General features: G+C 37.6%; 1 protein-coding gene and 1 pseudogene across 1 annotated transcript; one reads left to right on the forward strand and one right to left on the reverse strand.

Moving 5' to 3' along the window:
• Window positions 1–1,453: 1,453 nt before the first annotated feature.
• Window positions 1,454–5,089, forward strand: LOC121379796 (annotated as a pseudogene).
• Window positions 5,090–10,658: 5,569 nt separating this feature from the next.
• On the reverse strand, window positions 10,659–17,130 carry LOC121378985 (transcription elongation factor, mitochondrial-like). Its single transcript, XM_041507413.1, has 4 exons — window positions 16,745–17,130; window positions 14,198–14,563; window positions 12,154–12,303; window positions 10,659–11,172 (listed from the first exon to the last, which is right to left on the reverse strand). Exons 1-4 carry the CDS (start codon window positions 16,793–16,795, stop codon window positions 10,726–10,728), a joined length of 1,014 nt encoding a protein of 337 aa, XP_041363347.1. The 5' UTR covers window positions 16,796–17,130; the 3' UTR covers window positions 10,659–10,725.
• Between the last annotated feature and the right edge of the window lie 2,974 nt (window positions 17,131–20,104).

Below are 20,104 nucleotides of genomic sequence, written 5' to 3' on the forward strand. Positions count from 1 at the left end.
GGCCGGTCTATAACAACTAAACTAGTGACCATCATCTACCTAGCGCGCATGCGCTATTGGTAGTTTGATCCGATGTCCTTGTTTCAAAATAAAATAAACGCATTTTTTTCAGAATAAAAAAAAAATAATAATAATTAAACAATATTATTTACTTGACAAATTAACAAATATCGCTAGTAACCATTATTTATATAACTTTCGTTCCATCTTTCCTTTACGTGTTTTATTTTATTATTAATTTCAAATGTCTTTCATTGGGTTTTTCAAATTATAAAAAAGTAGACGCCAGTACTGAACATTTCTGGTGTTACATTTGTATAGACTTTCTGCCCCAACACTTGGGTATAATTATTTCAAATTACACATCACTACCTAAGTTTATAGATTGATATTTCTATTGATGATGAAAGAGAGAGAGAGAGAGAGAGAGAGAGAGAGAGAGAGAGAGAGAGAGAGAGAGAGAGAGAGAGAGAGAGAGAGAGAGAGCATATATATTATTATTCAAAATAGCATATACACTTGGTGACATAATGCTAAGAGTAAATCAGCAATACCTGTTATTTATATGAAGTTCGAAACCAATTAGTCAATTTCAGTATAAAAGAAAGAACCATTAAGTTTTAATAGTTATTTTTACTTAACCAATAACGCATATTTAGATACCGTATAACCGGAAACATTTCGAGGTTTTTCATTTTCGAGGTTTGGTCAATTTGAAATGGGCGTGTTTTTATTTTCATGTTTTAGCAAATCTGGTTTGCGAAAATTTAGTTATTGTTGTTAATTAAAAGTTCAACATCGGCTTCGAGTTGCTTAAAATCGCCGGAGCATAACGTGAAACAACAGAACACTCAATTGCAAGTGGTTAAGGCGGTATCCTATTGGCGAGACAACTGATGACAAGACGTTTATTTAAAGCCAATTACGATTGGTGTGAGAAGTGTTCTAAGTCAGACAGTGTGGTGTTTGATGTTTAATCTGAGCTCGACATGTTCATTCATACTCGTATACAGTAAGCTGGCTCAGTTTATTCTCTTGTAGTTTCCTGTGGTCTGCGGTGCTCTGCGCATGGCAGGAAATATCAGGAAATAAAGTATTTCGGTAAATAGTTATTTTAATAATTTTATTTGTGATTTATTTGGGGATATCTTCAACTATTTTCAAGGTTTAAAATAAAAACTACTACAAATAGATTGTAAAATAATTAGTATATTTACTACCAGTCTAGTGTGGGAACATAAGAGCCGGCACTCCAAAGCGAAATGCCAAATGGTGATCAGTTACGCTATATATACTAGAACATATTTGTTTCGTCTGAAAAAAGTGGGGGGGGGGGGGGACATTTCCTATGCTGTCCCCCCCAAGCTGAAAAGTGAGGGGGACGTGTCCCCCCTGTCCCCCACCGATTGACGCCCATGGAAATGACTGTTGTCTTGGATTTGGCACCACCATCATGCAGGCGGAACCACTGACACCCGAAGACGAATCGGTTCTGTGGGAAAAGGGCTTGTTCGGGGACTCTAGTGCCGAGTCATTGCAGTGGACAGTGTTCTTCTATGCGTGCAAACTGTTTGGTTTGAGGAGCCATGATGAACACCATTCACTTCAAAGTGAACAGTTCGATTTTTAATCGAGATACCGACTCCAAACCCTGAGTGAGTGCACCGCAAGGCTCAGTGGGTAGGTGTAAACCACTTGCACCGACCAGTGATCCATAACTGGTTCAACAAAGGCCATGGTTTGTGCTATCCTGCCTGTGGGAAGCGCAAATAAAAGATCCCTTGCTGCCTGTCGTAAAAAAGAGTAGCCTATGTGGCGACAGCGGGTTTCCTCTAAAAACAGTGTCAGAATGACCATATGTTTGACGTCCAATAGCCGATGATAAGATAAAAAATCGATGTGCTCTAGCGGCGTCGTTAAATAAAACAAACTTTACTTTAGTTCGAAGAGGGCACAGATGACAAAGGCGGGAAATTCTTGGAGTTTCATGGTAGACACAGTAAAACTTACTCAGGCGGCCTAAAGCAAAAATAGCTTATCAACAAGAATATTCGCCACTACTGCAAAAGAAGGTATGTGTTATTAAATGTAAAAATAATTGTTTCTGACCGTTCAATATACTTTTGAATTTATTTTAGCAACATCCTTTTTATTTTTTATTTTTACATCTGCAACTGTATGTCGATTTATTGTAAATATATCAATAATGTATAATACGCGCATACCTGTGACAAAGCTCTTTAAAATGTACCATAAAAGTAAAGAATGCAACCAAAATGTAGAGCGTTCACCTGAGGTGCTGAGATCCCAGGGTCGAACTCCTCATATAATAATAATAGATTTTTATTTCAGATCAGAGATCCATAGAACATATATAAACATCACAAACAAAACTGATTACATAATATACAGCAGCTTGTGCCAGTGATTTACACATACAGATTTGACGTACAGTTGTACACCGCAGGTGGGCAAGTAGGCCGTTTGAAGTTGTTTCGATTCTGCTCTTCAGCGAATATGCTTTTGAGCGAAGTAAAGTGCAAAAAGCTTTTTACTCGATGACTGACAAACATCTTGCTGGCACTGTATGGTCGTCGTTGTCCGATCATCCATCGGTATGCATTATTATAACATATGTTAAGATCCTTCATGGTATCCTGTGTAAATTTCACCCATAATGCACCCGCGTACAAATTACTACAATAACTCACAAATAATTGTGTTTTAACAGATTCTGAACATTTTGCAAATCGCCGCAACAACATGTTTGCACGTACACAAAGGGCTCTATACTGTCGTTTAATGTCTTTATCGTCTTTCATGTTTTTGCATATAATATGACCTAGATATTTATAGTTGTCAACAAATTTCAGTACATCACCACACAAATATATCGAAGGCACATTGATCAACTTCAGAGTTTCTGGCTCAATACACATACAAACAGTTTTCATTGTATTATATATAATATCATAATCTTCTGCAAATTTCTCGCAAATCGTTAACATTTTTCTTAATGCAGAAATAGATGGGCAAAGAAGTTCCATATCATCAGCAAAACTGAAGTTATTTAGAAACACCCCACCAACATTACACCCAACTGCACATTTTGACAACTGTAGGTTAAGGTCATCAATATATATATTAAATAATAAGGGTGGCATTACCCCCACCTTGACAGACGCCATTTGTTACATTAAACTTACAGGAAATATATGCACCCCATTTTACACTAAACAATTGGGTTAAATACCATGCTTTGAGAAAGCGAACTACAAAAGTAGGCACGCCGTTTTTTCAAAAGTGTCATATATAATGTCCAGTGATTTACTCGGTCAAAGGCTTTTTTCGCATCCAAAAAGCAAACATACACAGGACTACCTTGTGAAATGTAAAAGTTAATAACTTCCTTAAAAGCAAATAAACACATCGGTGGATGTCCCACTTTTAAAACCAAACTGATAGTCCGATGTACTCAGGTCTGTTCGTGATAACAGTACATGTTCCATAACTTTTGATATCACAGTTGCTAATGCAATTGGACGATAATTGCCTTTATCTGTTATGTCTTCGGTTTTGTTTTTCACAATAGGAACAAGAATAACATCTGTCATACTACTAGATACATGCCCGTGTACAAGCATGGCACTGAAACAAACTGACATGGAAAGCAGAAGAAATTATACAAATAATGCTGACCAGTATAGTACGTCAGGTGCAGCGATTCGGGGGCGGAAACTCCTTTCCCTGCTCAAGCACATTTTCTTTTCTTTTTCAATACATTTTCCATCTCGATCGCCAATCTCTAACAGATGTAGTAATGTTGGTATGATCTTTATCATTGGGTTTTTACCGTTCCAACCACTGCCCGATGACAGGTATACCACAGGATGTGGTATATACTGTCCTGTCTTTAGTTAAGTGTATAATATCAAATATCCATTGCTGCTTTGGAGGAGTAGCCCATCGTGTGGCGCCAGCAGGTTTCCGATCTCTTTATCTTTGAAACATGTTAAACAAGATTATTTGTATAATTTCTTCTGCTGTTCATGTTGACTACATGTATCGTTTTAACTGTAAAATGCAAGGAAAGGTTCTTGTAGTCTATGCCTGTTGACCAATAATCACCTGTTCTAATAGAATAAATATTTTTAAATAAAAATATAACTGTAACTTAAAATGTGTGGAGTGCGTCGTTAAACAATACTTTTTTTTTTTTCTTTCAATTCAAATGTTAATCAAATGTTTTAAGTGAATTTTTAATATTCATGTATATATTTGTATTGACTTTTAACCGCGTTGGTTGTATTTTGTCTTACATTTTACTTCATTTCTTTTCCAGGAGAACGGAACATCGCAAATTATTTTTAAAAGTATATTGACGCTCTCGGAAATCGTGAACCATTTTACAGGCGACCTTTGCAAGGGGTCCGCTATGGGGAACAAAAGGTTGGTGTCAATAAATTGAAGGGGATGATGAAACTCATTTGTCAGCGTGGGGGACTGAAAGTTAACTTCACGGACCATAGCGGGAAGAGAATGTGCGCGACTCATCTGTACAACGCCGGCATTGACGAACAGGAAATAATGGGTAGGACCGGTCATCGTTCTGAAAAGGGGGTTAGAAAATACAAGCAAGCCAGTGTTGTTCAGCATAAACAGACTGCGTCGGTACTTGATCCACCGATTCCTCGTAAAGAAAACGCGGAATATCGCCAGAATGACAGTGATGTTAATACGGATATTCCATGTAAGGTGCAACGACCAGATGAAGGAACAGCCTCGTCTTTTGTGCAGTCTTCAACATTCAGCAACTGCAATATTTCTTTTAACTTTAACCTAGAGCACATTGATTTTTTAATGATCGATATATATTTTTACACGCACATTACCATGTACAGAAGAGCAGATTGCTACCACGGCCTTTATACTTCTGGTTGAAACGGAAAACAACACAAGATTTCAGAGAATGGGTCAACTGAGGTGGTTTGATCCTACGATACGAGCACCTCAAGTAAATATACTCGCCCCGTGAATGGTGACCAGTATAGTACGATTCGGGTGCGGAAACTCCTCCCTGCTCAAGCACATTTTCTTTTCTTTTTCAATACATTTTCCATCTCGATCCCCAATCTCTAACAGATGTAGTAGTGTTGGTATAGTGCTCCTACTGGCAGTAGCTAGTGGGAATTTCCCTATTAGCTTAGTTGGTAGAGCGCTGTACTCTGCACCGAGAGTCCGTGGTTCGAATCCCATCAGTGGAGGTTGATTTTTCTGAGAGAGAGAGAGAGAGAGAGAGAGAGAGAGAGAGAGAGAGAGAGAGAGAGACGGGGCGGGGGAGGGAGGGCGGCTTTATTAAGATAATAAGATATAAATTATCATACAATTAACACAAAACCGCTAGACATTGTGTTACCTCAACCATATTTATCACAAATATGTGTTCCCGAGTACACTCCTAGACCAAAGGTCTTGTGGAATATTTTCACACACTGCAGTGAAACGTTTGCTGGCTGAACTTGGGGCAGTTGTAAGACTATGACGTGTGAAGTATTCCTCATACCAAAATTAAGCAACAACAGATGAAGTATGGAAATAATCTTTAAATTAAACCTTCACCTCCAGCATTAGTAAACACACCCAAACAGGACATTGGCCATGCTATGAGTTGTGCGAGTTATTTACTCTTGAATAAAACACCCATAGACATACATGTGCAAAAAACATAATGCTCGTAAATAGGGCCTCCACGAGTTCAAAATATTGGACTCGGTACTCGAGAGTCAAACTTGACCCAGACTCAAGTACCCGACACTTACACTGGACGATACTGAAACTTAAGAAATGAAGTAAAATGACATTATGAATCTCAATTCCAGCGATGAACATGGGTACCAAATCATGCCATTGTAAATGTATTCCACACATTCGACTTTTGTTTTCCCTCCATGTCTCATACTCGTAGCCCTATAACCAGCGACAAGCATATGGCAAAATGACGTAAAAAATATAATTAAATGAGTCTTCTTCCATGCACAGGTACTAGAGTCCTGTTAACGGACTCGAATCTTGGTAGACTTGACCCGTACCCAGAGTATTCCTGAAGACCCTACTCGTAAATGCCTAGTTCATCAAAACAAACCGACCACCAATAAATGCCAAGCATGTTTTTGCATACATCACTGTTTAATTTAATGGTTTATTATTTAGACGTCTCCAGCAATGTTTGGGCATCACAGACTGCAGTTTGTAACCACTACATTGTTCACTGCTGCGTAATTTCTAGGGTTTTAGGTTTTCTAAGCTAGTCTTGGGAGTGGCAGTCCTCCTACAGGTTGTACAGGAGCGATGAAACACCGTTACGGATCTCCCAAGGATGAACACCTGATAGTGGATCGTGGAAGCAGCCGCGACTTTGCCTAATATCCTCTCGACTCAACCTGATGCAGATATACGATTTTGATATGGGAATATGGTTTTGTTGTTCAGATTTAACAGACTGACCTATTTATAGAGCGATCTCGTTCTGGTCAGCTAAGGGTAACAACCATTCATGAAGAGGTTTGTTTTGTTTAACGACAACACTGAAGCACATTGATTAATTAATCATCGGCTATTGGGTGTCAAACATTTGGTAATTCTGACTCGTAGTCATTAGAGGAAACCTGCTACATTTTTCCTAATGTAGCAAGGGATCTTTTATATGCACTTTCCCAGACACGGGAAATCACATACCACGGCCTTTGTCCAGTTGTGGTGCACTGGTTGGAAAACCAATATCTGGTATCATTAGCTAGAATAACAGATTTTCGACTGCATGTTCTCTTCAAAATAGTTTTGCAGGAGTACAAAAATAAACCAAATATCCACTCAGACGGCTGAGAACAGACTTCATGCTAGTGGCCTGCATCCCACAAGACCTGGCGCCGGGACGTAGCCCAGTGGTAAAACGTTCGCTTGATGCGCGGTCGGTCCAGTATCGATCCCCGTCGATGGACCCATTGGGCTATTTTTCATTCCAGCCAGTGCTCCATAACTGGTGTAACAAAGGCCATGGTATGTACTATCCTGTCTGTGGGATGGTGCATATAAAAGATCCCTTACTGTTAATCGAAAAAGAGTAGCCCATGAAATGGCGACAGCGGGTTTCCTCTCTCAATATATGTGTGATTCTTAACCATGTCTGACGCCATATATTCGTAAATAAAATGTGTTGAGTGCGTCGTTAAATAAAAACATTTCCTTCCTTCCCAGAAGACCACTACAGTGCATTCAACTCCCACCTCATCAACCAGATGAGGACGAGTCAAGATTCTGTGTGGACGTAAAGGATGGATGACGAAGAGTGTGGAGCGAAGGTAGAAAACGCTTCGCACATTGTACAGCTGTCCCACACGATCGTCATAGTGGGGGCAGCCTTATGGTTTTGGCTGAGAATCCGGTTGGACACCAGGAGGAGTTATATAACTAAGTGTGAGTGTGACGGTACATGCTCTTAATTTCTTTTCGCCTGTGGCGATATTAATTGTTTTAGAAGGCCGTGTGCAGTTCCAAATGCACTTAGCCCAGGTGGGCAACTTGTTACGTGATACCTTTGCGCGACGGTCATCGAGCTGTACTTCTAATACACACCCAGCCCAGGTGCGGAGCCATGTGGCCAGTAGTTACGTAATACCTCCGCGAGTGCGGTTTTTACAACCGTGAATTGGCGACTTGGCGTCATTGAGTCTGGCGATCTAAGAGAAAGATATGCTGTCTTGGTCGCTGTGGAATTCAGATGATACGTGAGGTACCGCCTTGTGCCCCCAGGCGATATTCGCTGTCTCTGAGAGTTTTGAATAAATAGCTAGGGTTTTAGAGATATCGGGGAGAAACATATTGGAAGGCGTCCAGGGGGAACGTTAGACGTTAGGACTTGGTAAATATAATTTCTGCTCTGTTGTATAACCTTGATGTGATTGATGTGACTTTAAATATTTTAATACTGTATTATACCAATATTATTTAGACGGTGCTGCCGGTCATCTGACGCAGTAATCTGTAGGCTCACTGTCCTAAATAATTATAAAAAGCTTAACCAGTCATCCTAGAGGACCTAGGTAAACTGTAGGTTATTGTCTTTATTGTGATAGGTGCCAGTATTAATTCTGTGTTACAAGGTTATTGAATGAGCAGTTAGGGTTAATTAAAAATTAACCAGTTAGGAATAGAGTTGTAATTCCTTTATTAATTAAGTTCTCCTGGAAGCGTTTCTCCATTATCACACGTGTGTGTGTGTTAGCGTTTCTCAATTATCACACGTTATTGAACGAGTAGTAAGGGTTAATTAAAAATTAACCAGTTAGGAATAGAGTGTAATTCCTTTATTAATTAAGTTCTCCTGGAAGCGTTTCTCAATTATCACACGTGTGGGTGTTGTGATACGGTGAAGTGATTAGCATATTGTGTAAACTAGACACCTAGAGATTAACTAATTAAGTGATCAGTTCTGGGTTGTTATTATTTGTTGTTGTTAATTAACTACTGCAGCAGTACATTTGTCAGCGTAGGTTAATACAGATTCCAAAGTGTATTGTGTTTTTGTTGTGTTTTCTAGTGAACTAAACGTGCTATAATAATATATACTTTATATAAGATCTTATCTCTGATCATACCTAGACGAGCCACTCGGGTAAATACTGCTCTATTACAGAGAGATCTAATAGATATACAGTTAGGAGAGATATTTGGACAATCGTGTTTCATTCAGTTACGGGTATTATAGAATCCCCGTGACAGTGAGATACAGTCACACAGGGATGAAATCATTATACATGTCATTCAATAGCAAGGAGCCGATTTCAATTTCTTGGACACTAACGCCTTACCACACTGCTCACAAAATGTCATTGCTGCACTACAGGCAAACAATATCATTTACAGGGACTGGTCTGTATGTTCCCTAACTTAAATCCTGAAGAACACGCCTGTATCCATCCACAATCGGTAGATGAGTTGGAAATAGTTCTGGTTGATGAATGGCATAATATTCTGCAACAAATGGGCATGTCCAAGACGTGTACAAGCTTGATGCTCACTTGGGTCGCAATGATAGCCCAAACTACATTGTAATATTTTGCAACAAAAAACAAAAAAAAAACCTCAATACAATTTGTATTGCAATATATATGTAGTTGATATTATTTAATATGTATGTTTCTTTTTTTTGTTTTTTCAAATGAAAGCAGAAGGAACAAATATTTTAGTCAATGCATGTTTTTCTTCACTCAAAGTAGTGCTGGGAATCGGATGCAATTACATCATCGATTATTGGTTACAACTGGTTTGCACCAACCGACCAACTTTCGATTACACAATCGGTTAGAATTATATGAACCAAAAAGATTTTAATTATTGTTCTGTTCCATGGGATAGATGCGTCAAATTGCGAATTTTACCCTTTAACAACTATTTAATATAAACTCCAGCTTCAACATATTTACATCAATTCCATCATCTAAACTGGAAAAACAATTACTGTTAACATTTTCCCACACAATCAATTATGGATTTGGTTTTTTGTTTGTTTTGTTTTGTTTTTTCATCCCATTGTCCTCTTTCCTTTCTCTCCTTTAAATTCCATCTCATTTCTCCCCAATCTGCCAATCCTCCTATCTTGCAACTTCTTTCGCTGTCCACCTTTACATCACAGTCCTTGTCTCTCCAACCGCGACAGATGCTCGTCTCTTATGGCTATCTATGCCATACACCTGCCATTCCCCATTAGCTTTTAGCTGTAGGCTTAGTCTGACCACTTCGGGGAGTGTTCAGTAGTTACTTGTGGCATTGTTAAGAGGCACTGGTAACCACCTACTATGCACCCCTATTACCGGCGGTTAGTCGTTAGTGCCGTAGGTCAGACCAGCTTTTATTAGCAACAGAGGACAAAGATGCCAGGTGGGTGCAGGGAAGTACCCAGTGATTGCACCTGTGGAGGGAGTTGAGACAGGTAGGTGATGGTGTGGACAGCTCAGAAGACAAGAGTCTGAGGAAACTGACAGAAAGGGTGGAAACCGATTGAAATCGTGGGAGAAATTGGAAAGGTTTTTTTTATATTAAGATAATGAAAATGATAGGCAGATGGTGATAGATGAGAAAGACGAATGAATGTGTGAGCAGCTTATCCACTAGACCACGGAGCTCACTGATTATGGATTTTTATAATCGATCATCACATCGCACAACCAAACCTATCAATTTTCGATTATAATCGATTATTGAAACATCACTAACTGAAAGGGAAATACTGAGTTCACCATCTGTATGCGTTTGTGATATCCAAACAGAAACAATTACTTTGTTTTTTCTGTGTTAAATATCTGTGGAATATTTTTTTTAAAAACCCATATATTTATTTATTTTAAAAATTTCAAGAGGAAAAATTACTCTTTTCTTTTTTACCATTACAATCTCCCAGTCTCCACCCACCATTTCTTGAAAAACATATAGAGATGTTTTTAATGAACATCAACATTTAAAACTGTGTCCCAGCATTAAATTAATTCACCCTGCATGCGTACTCGTGAACACTGGCATTACCAGGATTTTATATTGGTGGTGGGGTGGGTAGAGTAGAGACACCAATGCTCATGAAAATGTTGATAAATGTGAACACAGCCTTAAGATAACTATATATTATAATTTAAAGCACAACTATATATATTATAATTTAAAGCACAACTGGACTCATTCTACACATTTTTCTCCCGTCTCGTAATGTGTCCGTAAAATGAGAAGTTTATAAAAAGCGATTCCCAACAGCAGACTGTTGGCGTAGTTCTCCTGATCCACAGCCTTCAGCTGCCGGTATGTATCCCAGCATGTCTGTGGCAGCTGGACGTCTTTGACGATCTCGGAACTGTTGTTGACGATATCTCTTACGATGTGCTGCCCACTGACTCTCTCTCCACCCATAGACAGGCCAAAGAACCTGCTCACAGTTCTAGACGGCGTCGTGTAGACTTTGTGTGTCTGTGTGGTCACGAAGTCTTTGTTGAGTAGGACACAAAGAATGGCTTCCGTCAGTTTTAGACTCATGATGAATGGAGCCACACGGAGATTTGGTAAATGAAGAATTTTGCTTTCCATCACGTAGATATCTGCTTCTGGGAGAGTGTTCATTGTCTCATGTATCTTTTTTTTTTTCAAAAGAGAGAGAGAGAGAGAACAATTTTAACAACACGTTTTCCCTAGAAATTTGGCAAGGCATGGTAGACTAACCACTTTTGAGGCATTTTTACCATTTTCAAAGCACTTTTTTCATTTAAATTTTTTTTATTGAAATAAAAATAAATGTAACTAATGTGCTTGCTTTAATAAATAAATGGCAAAATATATACCGTAACAGGCATATTTTATTAATTAATCATACATTTCCTGAGTGTTACATAAAGGCAGTTTTAGAATTACTTATTGAAAAAGGCTTGTTTAATCCGGGGTAGCATGCCCCTAATTAAGGCAAGATAGCGCTAGACTATTGAGGCATGGAGCCGCTCCATGCTAAAACAAGCTAGAGAAAACACTAAGTTTTATACCTGAATGCAAGCTTTGATGATCCTATATAAAATGATAACAAAAATATGGCCCGGACAAGTAGGTCACAGTGACCTAGTTATGGTATGCAACACACTGTCATCCCATGGATGGATGTACGTATGAACAGACAATGATATACCATAATACAAGCCATCAAAGACAGGCGTATAAAAAAGAAAAGTGTGAAACAGTACATTTTAAACTATGCCATCCTATTTGGCGCCTAACATACATGGAGTTATTTTGACACTTGGTATAGAAAGACGAAATTTGTTGCCAGCACACGTTACTCCTACTTTAAAGGTTTCTAAACAGAAAGGGATCTTTTATGTGCTATTTTCCACACAGAATAGTACATACCACAGCCTTTGATAAACAGATGTCATTATTTTTAGTGAGGGTTTTAATATGTGACAGTATTATTGGTTACTAGTAGTAGTTTGTGGTTGATAATTTCTATGACCTTTTATGTAAAATATTACCTAAAAAGGGCAATGAATTCATGCAAATGGATTTCGTAATTTTATAATATAAAATGTAGATATCCATATACATGAATTAGTATATATAAGAAAATACCTTTTCCAGATAGGTGACATGATCATATTTTTGAAAATGTTTATCAAAAACTGAGGAATGGCTCCAGTCAAGAACGTGGAGATCTCTGTCCATCCATGTCCAGCAGACACGATCACACTGTACATCCATGGCAACCAGACTCTTCATGTTCTGCAAACAAAGCAGCATTGTGAATACATGTCCTAATCCTCCATCAAAATCCTCCAAAACACCCAGCAAGCAAGAAGATAATCCTTGGGAGATCTGTTTGTTACACAGTGTAATACTGTCAAATACCGGTTGTTAACAAAGTTATGTCCTCAAGACTTAACCTGTCTCACTATTTTGGTAATCACAGTTACACAAGATTAACCTCTCACTATTTTGTTAATCACAATTACACATGACTAACCTCTCTCACTATTTTGGTAATCACAATTACACAAGATTAACCTCTCACTATTTTGGTAATCACAATAAAATAAGATTAACCTCTCTCACTATTTTGGTAATCAGCTGCACAAGACTAACCTCTCATTATTTTAGTAATCAGTTACACAAGACTAACCTCTCACTATTTTGGTAATCACAATTACACGAGACTAACCTTTCACATTATTTTGGTAATCATAATTATATGAGACTAACCTCTCTCACTATTCTCGTAATCATAATTACATAAGACTAACCTCTCTTACTATTCTGGTAATCATAATTACACGACTAACCTCTCTTATTATTCTGGTAATCATAATTACACAAGACTAACCTCTCTCACTATTCTGGTAATCATAATTACACAAGACTAACCTCTCTCGCTATTCTGGTATTCATAATCACACAAGACTAACCTCTCTCACTATTCTGGTAATCATAATCACACAAGACTAACCTCTCTCGCTATTCTGGTAATCATAATTACACAAGACTAACCTCTCTCACTATTCTTGTAATCATAATTACACAAGACTAACCTCTCTTACTATTCTGGTAATCATAATTACACAAGACTAACCTCTCTCTCTCTTCTGGTAATCATAATTACATGACTAACCTCTCTCACTATTCTGGAAATCATAATTACACAAGACTAACCTCTCTCACTATTCTGGTAATCATAATTACACGACTAACCTCTCTTACTATTCTGGTAATCATAATTACACAAGACTAACCTCTCTCACTATTCTGGTAATCATAATTACACAAAACTAACCTCTCTCACTATTCTGGTAATCATAATTACACGACTAACCTCTCTTACTATTCTGGTAATCATAATTACACAAGACTAACCTCTCACTATTCTGGTAATCATAATTACACAAGACTAACCTCTCTCACTATTCTGGTAATCATAATCACACAAGACTAACCTCTCTCACTATTTTGGTAATCATAATCACACAAGACTAACCTCTCACTATTCTGGTAATTATAATCACACAAAACTAACCTCTCTCACAATTCTGGTTATCATAATTACATGACTAACCTCTCTTACTATTCTGGTAATCATAATTACACAAGACTAACCTCTCTCACTATTCTGGTAATCATAATTACACAAGACTAACCTCTCTCGCTATTCTGGTATTCATAATCACACAAGACTAACCTCTCTCACTATTCTGGTAATCATAATCACACAAGACTAACCTCTCTCACTATTTTGGTAATCATAATCACACAAGACTAACCTCTCTCACTATTCTGGTAATCATAATCACACAAGACTAACCTCTCACTATTCTGGTAATCATAATCACACAAGACTAACCTCTCTCACTATTCTGGTAATCATAATTACACAAGACTAACCTCTCTCGCTATTCTGGTAATCATAATTACATGACTAACCTCTCTCACTATTCTGGTAATCATAATCACACAAGACTAACCTCTCTCACTATTTTGGTAATCATAATCACACAAGACTAACCTCTCTCACTATTCTGGTAATCATAATCACACAAGACTAACCTCTCTCACTATTCTGGTAATCATAATCACACAAGACTAACCTCTCTCACTATTCTGGTAATCATAATTACAGAAAACTAACCTCTCTCACTATTTTCGTAATTGGTGGATTCGACTTCACTGAACCATGATCAGTACTTAGGTTTAACTTGTGCACGGTCTCGTAACTGAAGTTTTTGAAGAAGTCACACACTTTCTGCAGTCCCAGCACCCCAAGCCCTGGTACTTTAACAATAGCAGACAAAGACTCAAAGTCTCCGTGCTCTTCGCGATATTTCACAATGGATGAGGCTTTTGCCAGGTTGAGCTGCTTGCTCACACGAAGTTCCTGCACAGAGCATCTATTGAAACAGTCTATGATCCGGTCTTTCTCTTCTGGACTGTACAGGGTGTCCAGAATGTCCGTCTGTCTTGCTGATGACAGCCTGGATGCTAATCGGACAGACTTCTGAAAAATGAAAAAAATTAATTAAATACACATGCATGTACAGGGCTCGAACTTAAGAATTTGTCTGCTATGGCAATTTTTCAAAACATTGCCGTGAGTGAAATGGCCCACTATGGCAATTTTTTTAAAAGAGACATTTGCATCAAATAAACATATAACATGACTGAAAGGTTATTTCGTTGTATGTAGACATATTTCAAATGTGCAAATTATGTTACATATTGGCAGATAATGTACACCAGGCTCCATATTCATAAACATACTTAAGTCAATGTATGATACTTATCTATGTATGTATTTAGGTATCATACATTGACTTAAGTACGTTTATGAATACGGAGCCTGAAGTATACATTTGCAAGTATTGAGGAGCTTTACCAATGGCACAAAAGTGCCGTCGGTGATGCTCTCTACCTATGGCAATTTATATCTCAACGATGGCAACTAACATCAGTGCATTTGAGCCCTGCATATATAACAGTGATAAAAAGAAGCACAAGTTTTCACTAGTTCACCCAACAAGTACATGCAGAAATCTACTTACCAATATTTTCACTTGTCTAAATATTTATTTTTATTGTGTCAACAATTTCCAGTAAAAGCCACTAACAATTGAATTCTTTATTTATAAATAATACAAAGAACCTGGCACATTCTAAAACATAAGTAAGAATATTTAAATAAATATATATATACAGTCATCTATGGATTTTAAGTGAATAATGGCACACAATGTACTAGTATATAAATTATCATTTAGATGGTTCAACAATAATTAAAGGGACATTCCTGATTTTTGCTCAATTTTTAAGATGTTATCAATCAACAGAGACTTTTTAACAATTGTAATTACATATCAAATATATTTTTCTGCATAAAATATTACTGGCTGTATATTAAACTTGTTTAATTTATTTTATTTCTTCGTTAAACAAAAACAAACTTTAACTTTGTCAGGGGTGGAGATCGATGGTGTAGTTTTTCAATGTCAAAATAATGAAATAATGATGGCGATATCCGACGGTAAAATGGTGGATCATGGGATACCATCGACGTCCTAAATTGCATTCACCTAACAACAAAAACAGGAATATGATATTTACAGAAATACTATTCTACATTTTTCAGCTATGATACATGAAACAAAATAGACTGCAATCAATTAACGTAAAAAATCAACAATGTGGATGTAAAACAAATCCATTGTAGTAATAAAATTAAAACACCCTCCGGTAAACAGGAAAGAGTGTAACGTTTCTAACTGCGTTCAGGCACATGCATTTGCAAAAAGTATTGTACCGCACACCTGCGATTCGTCATTTTCCATTTTTAAGGCCACTACAGGAAAAAAAAAAAATTCTTAACTATGCACAGTTGACGAACACTTTGTTTATTTTTTTTAAGAAAAAAAATCAATTTGTCAAGCCTTCTGGTCCGGTCCAATGCTAACAACCTATGTCATTACTGATAGGCATTACATTCATACCAGTGAATAGTTTGTAAAATAGAATTTGTTTAATGAATTGATTCTTAATTAACACAATTTATACACTCAAAATTATTTACAATTGTTATGAATGGATTATGAATACTATTCACTACAGTAGAGGCACAAAAATGTAGCATACCGTTTGCAGATCAAATATAATAACTGAAAACAATCAGGGGACTTAAAAATCATACAAATTAAATTATTTGGCCTTGTTGATCTGGCACGTGTGGGTTATGTCACATGCACCGAATGTTAATTTATCTTCCTCCATTTTAAGTCATGTGGACCCGATATCTGTAATTTTAAGGAATAAACAAAAAACGACTTACTACTTAGTAAAATAATTGGTTTTGGAGGTTTGTAATGTTTTGTATTTAGATACTTACTAAGTTACTTGTTTGAACTTTATTGTTAATGAAAATGTTCTAGAACTGTGAAGAAAAACCTCACAAATGAATGACAAGCAGACAACATCAAATCGGATGTTAATTGCGTGAACAGTGCATAAAAAACAAAGTGAACGGAGTTGGAAGCATAACGTAGTTAGGGACGTCGACGATACGACTTTCGATTTCCGCACATGACTCAACATGTTCAAGGACATATATTTTCTTCTTCTTTCAGTTCCAATTTCTGGCATTATTTCATTTTCTTATTCAACTCACCTGCAGACATTTTATTCAACTCACCTGCAGACATTTCATTAAACCACTCCGCCATAATGATTTTAAATTTTCCATTGCGTTCGTTACATTCAAATAGTTATTCTAACATTTCATTTCTCTGCTTGCAAAAACGAAAGTTCGAATTAGAGGGGTGTTTTGTTTTTTCCCTGTTAAAGAGTTCATACGTATTGTCTCCCTTGGTGTTACAGTTTCAAGCCAGATTCATTCATTCATTCATTTTATTTATTCACATGCTTCCATACCACGAAGGTTTCAAGCATGTCTGTCCCGGGGTCGAGTTCTGGATAGCCAGAGGTCTACTCCGGGACAGAAAATTTAACGGGATAATTTTGAATTTTACTCAAAAATTAAAAATATATATAGGGGGACAAATTTAACTATATTTAAAAAAAAAAGAAAAAAAGGTGTAGTCCAAAAATTTATTTAAAAATTATTATTATATCCAAAATTTTCCTAGACTAATAAATTTGTCACCATTTTAAATGGGCGTTCTAAATTAAAATAATACAACAAACTCTAAGCCCTGTCTAAATCAAAATTGGAAGTTGTTGATTGAAGGTTGTCACATGAGGTTGATATTAAAATATAATACTAACAGTAATTTACCTTTATGGGGAGGTACCGGGTCCATTTGTAGCTTCAGCGTGGCCGAAGGGGGGGGGGGGGGAATCAGGGAGAGCGAGGGACGGGGGAAGGCCCCAGACAATCCTATCTCTCCCTAAATCCAAAACGCCTACGCCTAAGCGTCTAACCCCTAATTTCTGGTGGCATCCCCCCTCCCCCCACCCACCCCGAACCACCACCCCCATCCGCCCAACCGTCGCGCCAGCCGGAACCCAGCACCACTCCCCTAACAAATAATATACTAAACCAGCGATGGGGTCTCCAAGTGATGGAAGACACTGTAATTAACCCAGCCCTGGCTACAGAAAAATAACTTTAGTAGATTAAATACTTAGGACAAAATTAAAATTTAACAAATCATGGTAGAGGAAATGCACCCGGTCGACGCGAAGACCCATTGCGCCTCTCAGTTACCCCCCCCCCCAAAAAAAAAATAAATAAATATATATATATACATATTTAAAAAAAAATTTTTTTAAACAAAGTAAATTTTAAAAAATTGGATAAAACAAAACACATTAAAAAGAGCACGCCAGTAAACAATTAAAGTTAAAAAACGCCAAACACATTATAAATGTTTAAATAACAAAACCTAAAATTGTTAAGGACAAGCCGGCGAAGGATGGAGTGCATTATTGCCAGATAATGGACCCCAGCCTATACAAACCCGAAGCTGACCAAACTAAACTAAATAAACATACATTCATACAAACTAACATTTAAAAATAATTAAATAAAATTTAAAACTGTTAAAGCAAGCCGAGAGAAAATTCTTTAAAAGCGGATAGAGCGCGAAGCGTTATAATCCGCGGACGGCGAAAGACAGCCCTCAGAGGTGAGAAAGCGTGCTAGAACAAAAGCAACTAACGCCAAAGATGACGCAAACAGTCAATACAGGCAAAAATAACCAACCAACAAGCGTAATTTGAGCTACAACAATAATGCCAGCAGCCCCAATAAAAATGGGGCCAACTGTAAAAAAAAGTATAGGATCCAATATATGGGTCCGGACACGACTGAGGAGGAGACAAACCATAAACAACAGCCGCGCCCGGCCCGAACATACGTCTTAACCTTACGTAGAAGATCCAAAAATTAATTAGCAACAAAAACACTGGTTAGTTGGAACAGCAATACAAAGCAGAAAAATAGTAAATTTTAATCACAACATACCTGTTAGATATGTGCCCTAGATTGATAAACCTAGATTGATAAACGAAGGCCACCAGAAGTCTATCAATTACTGCTTTATAACTGTCTAAAGGATTTAAAATATTATAGGAATTAAAGATAATATTTTTTGATTTGAAAAAGTCTTCCAGTTTCTGTCTAATTAATTTATACTTGGTACACTCAATCAAAAAATGATTAACATTATCAATTTTATTGCATACCAAGCAGTTGGGTGTATTGGATTTCCTGACTTTAAATTTAGTATCATTTAAACCATAAGATACACCCATTCTTAATCTTGCAATAATTTTAGTAGCTTTTACATTAAATGAAACTGGACCAGGAGTAGTGACCTTCGGTTTAATATAGGAGTGCCACACTCTAGTATGGTGATCCCATTCTAACTGCCACAACTTACCAAAGTGTGGCTCTGCCAGGGAACATATCTCAGCGTAGTTGTAACTAGTCGTCACCCCGACCTTGACCTCCTGGAGAGACTTTTTGGCATTTTCATCAGCCAGCTCATTACCGGCTATCCCCACATGGGCTGGGACCCATTCGAAGGTGACCTTTACTCCAATGGCTAATAACTTATTTGAAAATTTATAAATTTGTTTAACTATTTCCGGTCTGACGCCATTAGAGCCTGATATTGCCTGTAAGGAGCTACGACTGTCCGAGAAAATCACGTATCTATCAGGGCTATGATTTCGATGGTAATTTTCAATCCACATCAACGCACAGAGGATGGCCATAAATTCTGAAGTATAGACAGAGATGTTATCCGTGAGTCTAGACCTAACAGCCACGAGTCTGTCCTGAATGTCTTTATTATAAATAACAAAGGCCACCCCTGTCCTGCCTGTAGCTGGATCCTTGGACCCATCTGTATACACATGTATAGCATCCGGGTACAAGTCCCCAACCACAGCGGAAAAAAGAATTTTTTTAATATTATCATTTTTAACTTGTATAATTTCTTTGCGGATGTGGTAGCCGACCTCGGGGGTACCGATCTGCCAAGGGAACTCAAAGTTCAGATTGGCACGACTGATTGGCAGACCCGCAATCCCGAAATCAACTGCAAACTTATACAAATATGAAATAATAGATACGTGTTTATCTCTAACAGAAGCTATTTGAATAGGTTTAATTTTATTTATGGGAGAATCAGGGACCAGATTTTTGACTTTACTCATATATCTGATCCCCTGCTTGATTCTCCTAAGAGCTAACGGGACCACACCCAATTCAGCCAAGACACTCTCATATGGGGTACATACGGTCCCTCCTACTATAATTTTGAGGGCCCTACAGTAGATCCCATCAAGTTTCTTAAGCTGATTATCAGTGGCACACCCAAAGGCAAGGGCCCCATATTGGAGTCTGGATACTATGAAGGCTTCAAAGATCATAAGAAGTGTTTGCCTGTCTGATCCCCATGGTGTGCCTGACAAGACCCGGATTAAATTAATGTAATAAATACACCTGTCAGTCACCTCCGCAATGTGTTCACCGAATGCAATGGCATGGTCGAAAATAACTTCCAGAAATTTGACCAATTGC

The sequence above is a fragment of the Gigantopelta aegis genome, chromosome 8 (genome assembly GCF_016097555.1).
Source record: "Gigantopelta aegis isolate Gae_Host chromosome 8, Gae_host_genome, whole genome shotgun sequence".
In the NCBI taxonomy this organism is placed as follows: domain Eukaryota; kingdom Metazoa; phylum Mollusca; class Gastropoda; order Neomphalida; family Peltospiridae; genus Gigantopelta; species Gigantopelta aegis.

What these genes read in the sequence shown, in the direction of transcription:
- LOC121378985 (XM_041507413.1), bottom strand. Translation starts at nt 16,795, where the DNA reads ATGGAAAATTTAAAATCATTATGGCGGAGTGGTTTAATGAAATGTCTG. An exon ending in GTTTAATGAAATGTCTGCAG is followed by an intron (nt 14,564 to 16,744) that starts GTGAGTTGAATA and finishes TTCATTTTTCAG; the next exon opens with AAGTCTGTCCGATTAGCATC. An exon ending in ATGTCACCTATCTGGAAAAG is followed by an intron (nt 11,173 to 12,153) that starts GTATTTTCTTAT and finishes AAAAAAAAAAAG; the next exon opens with ATACATGAGACAATGAACAC.